Raw genomic sequence first — 12825 nt, forward strand, 5'->3', positions numbered from 1 at the left:
AAGAAAAGGTGACAATGCAGTCTGATACAATTAAGACTAAATTGCAGAATCTTATTAGGCATGGCAATGTACTCTGCATGAACTTGAGAACTTATCAAGCAAACTGGCAAATGCAATGCACGTTTAAAAATATAATACATAAGTATAAATTAATAATTATATAAAAAAATTAAAATGCAAAATTAAACACATGAGATTTTTGTGAAAGAAAGCAATGCAAAAGAACATATGCAGATAAAATAATACATGAAAGTAAGCATATTAAAAAAAAAAAAAAAAGATCAAATGCCGAAAATTTTAACCTGTTGGATCAATTGTTAAAATAAGCCAAAAAAAAAAAATAACACTAAGAAATAGTGTAGATCTCCAACTAAATTTTCTAGATCTTCCCCAGCTCAGAATCCTTTTCCTTGCATCCCGACACGGATTGTTCTAGTGGTTGGAAGACAGAATATATTCGGTGCATCAATGGCCAGCTGGCCAACTGTAGGAAGAAACAAATAGATGAAGGTTTCCAAAGTGCCAAGATACCTTAATAGCAGATACCATTTGAAACCATTATCTACCTAAAAAGATCTGCTGTTACTGCCCAATTAAGCATTTTATTTCATTGCTGTGCCAACACATACATAGGATGAGAAGAATCATAACAATTTACACATTCGATGAAGAGGTATCATATTCTCTCAGTTGTTTTCATTGCATTATTGATTGTTCTGATTCACTTCTTACAGTGCATTCCCAGTTTTAACTCAACTAGTAGTCACCACAACAAGACCATCAGTTTCTTCGTGGTCATATAAAAATAAGAGACAATAAGTCAAAAATAAAAGAACAATTTGGTTATAAGAGATCAGATTAAAGCAAACCACCTGACATCTAAAAATAGAAGTTTGTAGCTTTGAAAACCTTGGATTTGACAAGAATGCCAAAAGAAGAGAGAATGCAGAAGATTATTCCTAATATTCAACACCATAGTTACCAAACCAGACTCCATTGTCAATTATTTGAACATAGAGCAGGAATTTTACAACACATGAATTACTATTATACATGTTTGATGACAGCACCTGATAATTTTTCCAACGGCTGAGTACATCATTAGAACAAAGACAACCACAGTATTTCCCTGATTCTTAACATTATTCCATTGACATAACATTATGCATATAGAGAGAAAGAAAGCCTGCTCTGCAAAATTGAGTCCATGGCATATCTAGGGAAAAAGAAAAGGTGGCAATGGAGTCTGATAGCATTAAGCTTACATTGCAAAATCTTATTAGGCATAGCAATGTACTCTGCACGAACTTAAAGAACTTATCAAGCAGACTGTCAAATGAAATGCATGTTTAAAAATATAATATATAAATATGAATTAATAATTATATAAAATGAAATTAAAATGTAAAATTAAACATATGAGATTTTTGTGAAAGAAAGAAATGCAAAAGAACATAAGCAGATAAAAAAGGTACATGAAAGTAAGCATATTAAAATTAAAACAAAAATCAAAAGCCAAATATTTTAACCGGTTGAATCAATTGTTAAAATAAGCCCAAAAAAATAAAGAAATAGAGTAGAGCTTCTCCTATTCTATTTTCTAGATCTTTCTCCAATTCAGAATCCTTTTTCCTGGCATCCTCACACAGATTTTTCTAGCGGTTGGAAGACAGAATATGTTCCGTGCATCGATGGCCAGCTGGCCAACTGTAGGAAGCAACAAATGGATGAAGGTTTCAAAAGTGCCAAGATACCCTGATAGCAGATCCCATTTGAAACCATTATCTACATAGATAGATCTGCTGTTAATGCCCAATTAAGCATTTTATTCCATTGCTGTGCCAACGCATACATAGGATGAGAAGAATCATAACAAATTACATGTTCGATGAAAAGGATCATATTCTCTCGGTTGTTTTGATTGCATTCTTGATTGTTCTGATTCACTTCTTACAGAGCATTCCCACTTTTAACTCCACCAGTAGTCACCACAAACAAGATCATCAGTTTGCCCATGGTCATACAAACATAAGAGATAATATGTAATAAAATAAAAGAAGAATTTGGTTGTAAGAGATCAGAGTAAAGCAAACCACCTGACATCTAAAAATAGAGGTTTGTGGCTTTGAAAACCTAGGATTTAACAAGAATGCAAAAGACGAGAGAATGCAGAAGATTATTCCTAATATTCAATGACATGGTTACCAAACCAGAATCCATTGTCAATTATTTGAAAATATAGCAGGAATTTTCCAACACATGAATTACTAGTATACATGTTTGCTGACAGCACCTGATAATTTTTCCAATGGCTGAATACATCATTAGAATAAAGACATCCCCACAATATTTTCTTGATTCTTAATATTATTCCATTGACATAACATGATGCATATAGAGAGAAAGCTCTATGTGCGGTACAGAAATTGAACATTTCTTCATCCATTATTTCCCATTACAAAATATAATTGTTTAATTGCTGGGAGTGTCATTTGTCTCAGTAGAAAAAGAGGCCTATACAAGTGTGGAAAAAAAAAAAATTAATACAAAGAAAGCTCTGAAACGAGGCCCTAAACATATCCCTAAGCCCAGAGAGATACCAGCTCAACCTAATTGGACCACTATATTTAAATTTTGAAGTTTGAAGTTTCTAACACTCATCTCTTGCCACCTGATATACCAAAACCTATATTAACAATGATTTTAAGGCATTGATTTCAATCTTTAATAATCAAAAAACATTTAAAATGAATAACAAAACAGAATGCTAGAAAATCCTGCAATATTTTCCTTTAGGCGAAACCTCCCCCAATTAATTTCTTAACCATCCAATGCCACAATATACTTCAATATGTACTAACAAGATAACAACCACCAAGGCCGCTTGCAATCATACACCAGTAAGTGTCTATCTTATCTACCCGATTTGCTGCAGGTGACAGCAGGGACAAATTATTGACATTGTCCCGCCCAGTGCCCCAAGACATTCCAGTTGATACCACTGAGATAATAAGGTTGTATACAATCACATACCAACAAATATACCTTATCTATCTGATATTGATAGAAACTGATATCTTTCTTGGTCGAGAAAAATGAAAACATAGATGATGGCAAGCCTAGAAAAGAAAATAAATAATCACACTTGAGAGAGAAGTATTTCACAGAAACCCAAAATATTTATACTATCACACCTCAAAGCAAACATACATTCCTCATCCACTGCATAAGCCTTTCACAACTCCCAGGCTACATATACCATGTGCACCTAGCTACTACTAATCATAATTATAGTTTAAAACTATTACCATTCCATCATCTAATACCTAATATTAAGATGATTACTCCAGAAAAACAAAAATACCAACGGACCGGCCGGTTCAGGGACTCTTAGAGCCGAACCGCGGCAGCCGAGTAGACGAACCCCGTGAAGACGGCCGGGGTCTCCACACGCGTCCACTTCTTGCTCCCCATCTCGAACACCCAACCGCCGTGCCTTCCCCCCTCCCCCTCCACCCCCATCACGAAAACCCTCTCTCCGGCAGCGGCCCCGCCCATCGCCACCGCGCACGGCGTCGACCTCAGCAACTCCGGCACCCCCGCCACCGCCCTCCAGCCCCTCCCCATCCCATCGTACTCCCTCACCCCCTCTTCACATCCACGCACCACAACCCCCCCGCCGCTGCGAAGCACGCCGCTCCGCCGCCCCCGATGCCGGCGTCCCCACCTCCCACACCCCCTCCTCCCTCCGCCACTCCCCAGCCGCCGCATCGTACCACTCCGCCGCCGCGTCGAACCGTCCCTGGCTCTCCGTCCCGTACCCGCTCACCGCCCAGAACTTCCCCCCCGCCGCCGCCGCCCCCTGGCACTCGTCGCGCTCCTCCGCCATCTCCGGCAGCGCCGCCCACCGGTCCATGGCCACGTCGTACGCTTCTGCCGACCGGAGCGCGTTCTTCTGCCCGTCATGCCCGCCGGCCACATAAACCCTCCCCCCAGCCGCCGCGCACGCGAAGAACGACCGCGCCGCCGCCATCGCCGCCCCCCTCCCCCACCGCCCAGTCACCAGATCCAAAACCCTCACCTCCTCAACCGGATCCAGCGTCAGCGGATCCCAACCCCCGACAAGCACCACCTTCCCGCCGGTCGCCGCGCACTGCGCGAACATCGGCACCGGCTCCGCCGCGGCCAGGCGGCGCCACTCCCCAAGCGTCGCGTTATAGATGCTCAGCCCGTACACCGGCGGCCGGCACTTGGCGGCGGCGGCCATCTCCTTCTCTTGTTCATCAACCTCACCACCGGTGTCCTGATGCCCATTCTCAGTAGCGACGAGGGCTTGGACGAGGAAGATCAGGTCCTCCGCGGTACCGATCCTCACCCGGTGTTCGTAAAAGAAGGGGGCGGTGACCAGATCGCGCCATCGCCGGCAAACGGGGCGCAGGCTCGAGTGGAATCGGTGGGGGACCCGGGCGAGGCAGTCCAAAGCTATGTCATCGGGTAAGCCCGGAATCAAAGCCTTCTCTTCCCCTCCTCCCATATCTCTCTCTCTCTTTTTACTACTGCTATGACTCCTACGCTCTCTCGTTCTGATACCACCTTAGATGTCTCTATGGATAGATTTGGTGGGGTTTACTCTATCTCAATCTATACCTCTCTAACCCTCTTAACTCTTGATGATATCTTTCTACTAGGGTGTGGTGGGGAAAAGCTTGGCAACGGGAAGGATTGGGGTTGGGGTTTAAGTAGGGAAGAAGTGGAAGGGAGAGGGGGGGCACTTTGTAGGGAGTGAGGCTGGGGGGGAGTGGTGACAATTTCAAAAGGATTAGGCTTGGAGTGAGGTTCATGGCATGGGGAATGCATGGGGTCATGGATACTAATCAAATGGATCACTGTAGTGGAAATTGACTAATATTTATTTTATTTTTGGAGACAAATTTATCTCATTGGTTTGTCCGTATCAACGCCTTGGGAAACGTCATGGGTTGGGATGATGTGGAGGGGAGACCACATGGCATTAGAGAGAATTTTGGAGGAACCAGCTAAGGCTTCTAGAAGCATGTGATGGATAAGTTGTAGTCCTGGGCACAACCGAACTCTCAAGGACTCCGTCCGTTCGGCGGGAGGGGAGTGAAAATAATATATATATATATATATATATATATATATATATATATATATATATATATATATATATATGGTAAATAGAAAGAAGAAAAATATCATATATTTGGTTGAAATTGTCAAAAAAAATATAAATTTTTTTATGCAAATAAGAATTTTATATTTTATGAGAAATAAAAATCTATGTAACATATGGAAAAGTTCAATTTTCATCAAGTGAAAAATAAGATATTTTGTTTTCTAAAACTATACTTAAGTTTTTAAATAGAATAAAATAAGTTCTTTTTTTTATTAAAGATATAACAAATATATTACATAATCTTTCTAAAAAAATATATGCTTAATTTAATAAAAATTATTCTAAAATTTATTATTTTTTTAATAATCAATTAAATATGAGAAAGTATTTTTTCAGATATTATACATCTATATATCAATTTTTCGAGAAAGATACTCCAATAAAGAAAAATTTTCTCCATTGAACTAGACCCTAGGACAAAAAGAGCAAGCCGGTAGAAGATAATTTGTCGGCCAACTTTCTAAGAAGGGAAATCAATCTTTTTTAATCTAACCACCTTGGATTTGGGAAGATAAGGACGAGTTTAGGACGAGCCCCAACTCACAAGTTGTTACAGAGGAGAGGAAAAAGAGAAGGATCTTTTGGGGCTTGAAGGTTCTTTTGGTTAATTGCTATGGGAGTGGGACCTTTCTCTTCCAACTGTGGTTGCATGAAATTGATTGTCTTAGTCTGGTGGATGGATATCATGATATAGTTTGGGTTGCTTTCATAAACTCTAGGGTAGGCTCAAGGTGCCCCATGGAGTGAAAAAGAAAGGCAGGTGAAGGCACGGCTTGTGCCAGCGCAGGTCGTCCCGACGTTGACCCTTTTTTTGGACAAACATGGGGACAAGATATTACATTTGGTTGAAAATTTTTTTAGAGTTGAGGCATTTTTTCTAATTCAGTAAATGATCATATCCTAAACTGACCCAGCATCTCACGCAACACACACACGCGCACACAAAAAAAATTAAAAAAAGCACTATTTTTTTTAAACACTTCTCAAATACTTGCTTCATGTTTGTTTTATAAACTCTGAATCTAGAAAACAAATGAAAGATTTACATGCCGATGTCATCTCAAAAAAACAAATGAGATACTTGTCTTTGAAGATTTTTTTTTCCTTACAATGGCCTTCTTTATTTGAATCTTAACATTAAACTATGAGTGATGCCGTGATGCATAAATGAATTAAGGCAACACTTAGATGTTCTAGAATGCATGGTTTCAGACAGAGGATACCATGGTACATGCTTGGGTTGTATGAATGATGCTTGAAAGGTTCTAAATCTAGGATTGCTTCATAATACTATATTTGATGAGTGCGGACTTACTTGATAAGCCATTGAAGCATAAATTGCAAGTAGGTTATTTATGGACTTGGTGATTTCCAGAGATCAACAAAGCATGTTGCATTTGGCCAGATCAGGCAGTTTGATCAAGTCTGGGACTGTCTAATCCCTAGCTTTGGGTTTTAAGTAATTTGATTGGTTATGTGAGAGGAACTATCTTTGGGCTCCAATGCAGGAAGATGATGAATAACAAAAGGCTTGACTTAGCCATTGACCAACTAAACACTGCTACAGGGGTTGATATAAGCCAATCCCTAGGTATAAATTTCTAATGTTTTTTCCATCAGAATAAGTGTCCACATACTACTATATCAAAAACAGTGTCCACTTACTACGCACCTACGGAGGAGTCTGAGCCAAAAACAAAAAACTTAAACTGCACGCGTCCAAAATGGATCTCTCCATTGGGAGAATGGTCTGAAGGGACACGCATATAGATCTCCGCTTTTCTAAATAGCAGAGTCGAATGGTCGGCAAAATAGTTATCTTTTGTGTTACCAAAAAAAAAAAGTTATCTTTCGAGCACATGGCTGGAATTCTTTTATTAACCCCTACTTTTGAAAGTTCACCCAACGACTCCTGTTTTTGCCTGTAGAAATTGGTCTTCACCCAACGACTTAGTCTATTAAATTGAGGAAAGATGTGAAAAGAAATAAGTTAAAAACTAAAACCAACACTCAAAGAGAATAACGAAATTAGGATTTGTGCCTAATTAATCATTTTTAGCAGTAAAATTTGGGGGTAATGTGACTGGATTGCGGGCTTCCCTATAGGCAGAAGTCCTGGGGAGCTAACTGTGATTCTTCGGAGTTGTTTGTGAGCATTGTAGCTAGTCTATTATTGCTCAATAGAAAATGATATCTAAATAAGATATTTATGAGTGCACAAAACTTTTTCATACTATTTTTCTTTCTGATATAGATTCTTTTACTAGACAGCAATGAATGTTAAGGAGTATTCTTGAAGGCGAAGATGGCCCATATTAAAATTTCTATTTAGAATTTGTCCACATTTGCCCATGGGAAACATTCTAGATGCTGGACATCATTGTGGGGACACTGATGTAATGCAAAGGCAAGTGGACATTATGAGGGGAAAAACAATGACTCGGTCTACATAAAAAATGTCTATGAGACTGCATTGGCTAGAAATTCGTCCAGTTCATAAATTTAGTTAGAATGCCGAACAGAAATGATACATGGTGTTATTTTTCATAATCAGAAGTAATAATTTAAGTATTGAAGGTTGCATGTAAGCATGTTAAGAATCTAAGGGTACTTATGGAACCATGTCTCCTGGAGCTTTTGAGGTCAGAATGTATTCAAGCCATTTCATCTATGGATGTAATGGCTATAAATGAGAACCTCTTAAAGTTGTGCATCTTTCATGAACTATTTTTTTTCCTTTCCTTTTTTTTTTTTTTTCCTTTTTTTTCTGAGGGGAAGATTCTTTCATCTGATTCTGCTCAAAGTGGGTCATATATAATAATCAAATGTTTTCTGGGCATTACATCTTAAAAAAGACTTTGCATCTACATGGACAAAAAACTGCATAGGATAATAATAGCCAAATTCTATATGATTGTGAATGACATGAACAAGGTGTCTGTCCAACTGCAGCCCAAGGGACTAAAGTTAGCATCACATCATTGGTGAGATCTAGGTGTGCTGTCAACTTTCACAGTTTATTCCATCCATCTTGTTACGAAAACTTGTTTCTTTGGCAATTTCAATGCTTATTGCGTAGATACAACTCCTATGTCAATTATTTACTTTATCTATTTTGGTTTTCCAACTTGCCAGCCCTTGGGTAGTCTTATTCCCATGGTGAAATGGTCAGCTTTGGAGCTTCCACGGCGTATTCAAAGATTTTTATTTTTTATTTTTTATATTTTTTGTGCTTCTGATCAAGACGCCACCAATCCTTCCACATAAATGGTAGCCAAATTAACAATCCTTCCATATTAACAAGAACCTCCTCCTAACAAAGAAGAGATGTAACAGTTAGGCTATAGCCTTGTTTTGCCTGGCATGCATAATATGTTGTTTAAATATTATCTTTTTTCCTTAAAAGATGGTGAAATTTGAAGTATTTTGATGTGCTAATAACTAATCTATAGGTATTCACTTGGCTAAATACCTAATCTTCATAAACCAAATTACGGTCTATCAGTTTCTATGAATGTATTAGAGAGGTTTTGACACTCCTCCCAGATTTTCCCCACAAAAAAAAAAAGGCATCTATGTTATGATAAAGTGTCTACTTTCATGCGGCCCTACATCGATAGCTCATGGTAGATATATAGACAAAAGAGGGGCTGACATAATGACTGAAGACTTGTTTAGGGGTTCTCATTCAGTCGTATGACAGTATTCCAATATTCCCAGACATGAAAATAGGAAAAGAAGCTCTGATTTGGAAATGATCATTTATTAAGTTCCACATTACGAGAAAAAGACCAAATTTAAGCACCACTCCATGTTTCAGATTTGAAGCATATCTCCATGATTTCATATAAAACACACTAAAATATCATCTGATTGGAGTGCCACAAGTAACTTCACAAGAAAGTCATGATTAGATATCGTTTTTGTACTATAAAATTGGATATTGTTGGAGAGGCTGGAGGAGGTATCCAAATGGGCTCAACACACAGATATTATATAGAAGAGGTTCAACATGCCACACCCGAATCAGTGGCATATGAGGTGGCCCTTAAACAAATTTGTATTCTTCTTCTAGGATCTTCTAGAAGAAGTGGGTCGTGGTGCAAATCATAGTAGGACCTGGGGTTGAGGTGTTCTTGTCCTGGCCTGGCCCCCCCTGTTTACTTTTTTTATTAGAGCTCTCAGCTTTGCGCCTTTCCAGCTTTGTCCTGAGATGTCAGGAGCTGCACCTTTTGGAATCTAAGCCCTTACAATAATAAAATCAAGACATCATCAGCATGGGTCCTACTTTAATGGCTTCCTCAGAAGAGAGGGCAAGAAGTACTTAACAGACACCACTAGGGTTTCTTTCTTCCCTCACTAATATTGTTCTAGAAGGTCTAGTTTGGGCATGTGCACTAGTGCTGAAGTGGTTAAGCATTGCAGGCATGCAGTACTTTTCTGGGTCCTGACTTGCGACATAAGGTACAGAGTGGGAGGAACATGAAAAGAGCGGAAAAGTTTCTGGGACTCCTTGGCCACTTTCTTTTCTAGAGCAGTTGAAGGCACCACCTTTCATTGGTAGAAAATTAGCAATTGTGCTCATAGCTTCCATCTTGTAATTTATGTTTGCTGTTCATGAGTAACTAATTTAAGAAATATGATGAAAGCTTAACATTATTCAAGGTATATTTTAAGTTAACTGTCTTAGTTATATCTTACTAATATAGTTTAAAAACTATATTACTTTATAGTAAATAAATATACATACAATATATGTTATATATATATATATATATATATTTGTAATGTTTCCAACGGAGCTTACTGTTCAATTTGAATGAGATTGAAGTGAAAAATGATGCTTTGCATTCAAGTGAAATTTGAGTGCAATCATCTCGTACATGTTGGATAAGAATCCAATACCCACCAGAGGAATTGCAAGCTTTCAGAATTATTAGGCTTTCGGTGAATGAATAGATAAAAGCCATAGGTCATGATGTGATGACCGGTGAAGAAAGTAGCACATACGAACATGAGCAAAGGACAATAGTGATCTGCGGTGGATTTGCATCGTTGCAAGGTGTGGGGCCCGCTTATCCTCATGGTTGATGTGGATGGGCCCCATAATGATCATAACATGCGATAAGGGGCCATTTGAGGACAAAACATAGGCGGTTTAACCAAAAAGATCAAGGAACCGAAGAAAAGGGAAAAGAGAGATCCACAAGGCACAGCTAAACTATACCATTAGCCCATCAACGCGGCAATGGAAGCATAGCCAGAGAGGTCATCACCTGGAAAAAAAAAAAGGGGTCACAAACAGGGCATAAAGGGATGGCAAGAAGACTCCAAATCATAGATGGAAATATTTTACGGCAAACCATGAACCCTCGAGATTAGAGATAAACTACAACCACAGCCACAGGGCACAACTAAACTAAACTACACTAAACTATGAGCCCATCACGGCGGCAATGGAAGCATGGGTGGAGAGGGCTTCACTTGGAAAATGGAGAAGAAGGGTTTCAAGAGGGCATAAAGGGATGGCAAGAAGATCCAAATCAAGTCCATGTGGAGTTACGGTCATAGTTGGATATATTTTAAAATATATTTTAAAATCTCTTCCAAGATTAGAGATATTATACTTACATCCAATAATTTAAAAAATCTACATTTATCCTTGAGGTTTATCTTTATTCAATATTTTAACTTATAATTTAATATAACATTAGTCAAACTATTAAACTTCAATGAGACTAAAATATACATAAAAAAATTAAAAAATAATTAAAATAATCTTAAGTGATATAATAGCCATATACAAATATTAAATATATATATATATAATATATATTATATATATATATATATATCTTTCTACTCAAAGGTAATTTCGATTTTTTACATAACGTAAATGACGTAAGTATAGATTTTATAAATTATTAGATATAAGTATAATAAATATAAATTTTTATAATTTATTCAATATTTTATTTGTAAGTGACCAACGATGGAGGTAGCAAACAGCCTTTTCCGTAGACTTGGGGAAGCATGTACATGCATGCACCGTGCCTTTATAATCCATAATTTATTCATAAAATACTTCTCCACATGATGTTTGATATTTTTATCACTTTATAGATAGATAAAGGCTTGGGACTAAATGAATACCAAGATTTTATGATTTTTAATGATATCATCTTAGAATTTATACATGCTTGATAGGATCAAATACATGAATAATTAAAAAGATGAGAGTAAGCATTTGCATGCCGTCTAATCCAGCTTGTAAATGATAAGCCCGCAATCAGTCTTATTATGAAGGCATTCTGCAACATGATTCTTTTTAACACACAATATCATATATTATAAAATAGTAATGAAGCGGTGACTCATGAGCAAACCCTTCATTACTCAGAGAGGCTAAGTTTTGAAGTATATGATACGGCATCAATCATGCCGATATAAGCTTAATGAAAGCTGAAGCATGTCAAACTTAAGCAACTTTAAAAATAAGCTTAGTTATAATGACAAATATCTCTTTAACTTTCTAAGAAATCTTTTTGATATGGATGAGACTTTTGGCATGGACCAATACTTGCTCACTGATTATGCGACCACATGTCACTTCTATTGTTTTCTGTTGACCAAATATCATCATGCAGTTATAATATTTGGAAAAAAAAAAAAGTGGAAAAGGAATATGTCAGAGTTGGAGGAAGGGAACAACGACGCCTAAACCAAAAAAAAATCAATCCAGAAAAGTTGCATGCTCCACTAAAGCAGTGGAATATGACAACCTTCTTCTAGAAGGTGGATTTTGGTGCAACTTGCAATTGTAGGCCTTTATTTTCCTTAATGATTTCTGCTTCCATTTTCAAAAACCCTGCCATCCCCTTAAAGTTTATCTATGAGAATACCATGACTATTGACCCAACTTAGCTACTTGTGTACCATATGTGGTCACACGTCTAACTCTTGTTTTTGTTTAAGAAGTTGGGAAGTGCTCACTATAGTTGTGATAGAGCGCAAGAAAATTGGACCTCTTTACTAATTGTTGTTGCTAAAATCTGGATTGGCCAAAACCATCAGAAGGATGCTATTGGATCCACAACCGTAGAATACAATTTATCTTAAAGTCACAGATTTGCACACAAGGTGAATAAAGAATAACTCGTCGGATTGGCTCTAACTGAATCTTTCGATGTCTAAGTTAGTTCGAACTTTGAAAGAACGGTAATAAAGAGCATATAATAAAGAATTATAGTATAAAATATTATCCTGTTCTAGTTGGCTCACTTCAGTCTTCTTAAATTGACCTTAAGATTAACCTTTAGGAGCTTTGCTTTTGTGAGTTCCGCTTACTAGAGCTCGATCTTTTCGGCCTTCTAATGAGCTTAGCCTTCTCGACTTTCTGATGAGTTCGATTTTTTTGATTTTTTGAAGTCGTTTTTCTAATGAGCTTAACTTTCTTGGCCTTTTTGACCTCTTTGACCTTCTGAGATTGATTTTTTAATGAGCTTGGCTTTCTTGATCTTCTCGATCTTTTTGGCCTTTTGAGGTTGGCCTTCTGATGAACTTCCTTCTTAATCTTTTGAGATTGGTTTTCTGATAAGCTCGACTTTTTGAGACTTCTAATGTTAGTT

At 37.8% G+C, this 12825-nt stretch overlaps 1 protein-coding gene across 1 annotated transcript; it reads right to left on the reverse strand.

The window, feature by feature from the left end:
- Positions 1–3159: 3159 nt before the first annotated feature.
- On the reverse strand, positions 3160–4594 carry LOC105051540 (F-box/kelch-repeat protein At2g44130; the record flags this gene model as incomplete). The annotated part of the gene is given in 3 exon segments (XM_010932036.4): positions 3160–3644; positions 3647–3727; positions 3730–4594. Coding segments are annotated over 3 exon segments (1200 nt in total), but the record flags the coding sequence as incomplete, so codon positions are not given.
- Positions 4595–12825: the final 8231 nt, after the last annotated feature.

Source organism: Elaeis guineensis, chromosome 9 (assembly GCF_000442705.2).
Source record: "Elaeis guineensis isolate ETL-2024a chromosome 9, EG11, whole genome shotgun sequence".
NCBI lineage: Eukaryota > Viridiplantae > Streptophyta > Magnoliopsida > Arecales > Arecaceae > Elaeis > Elaeis guineensis.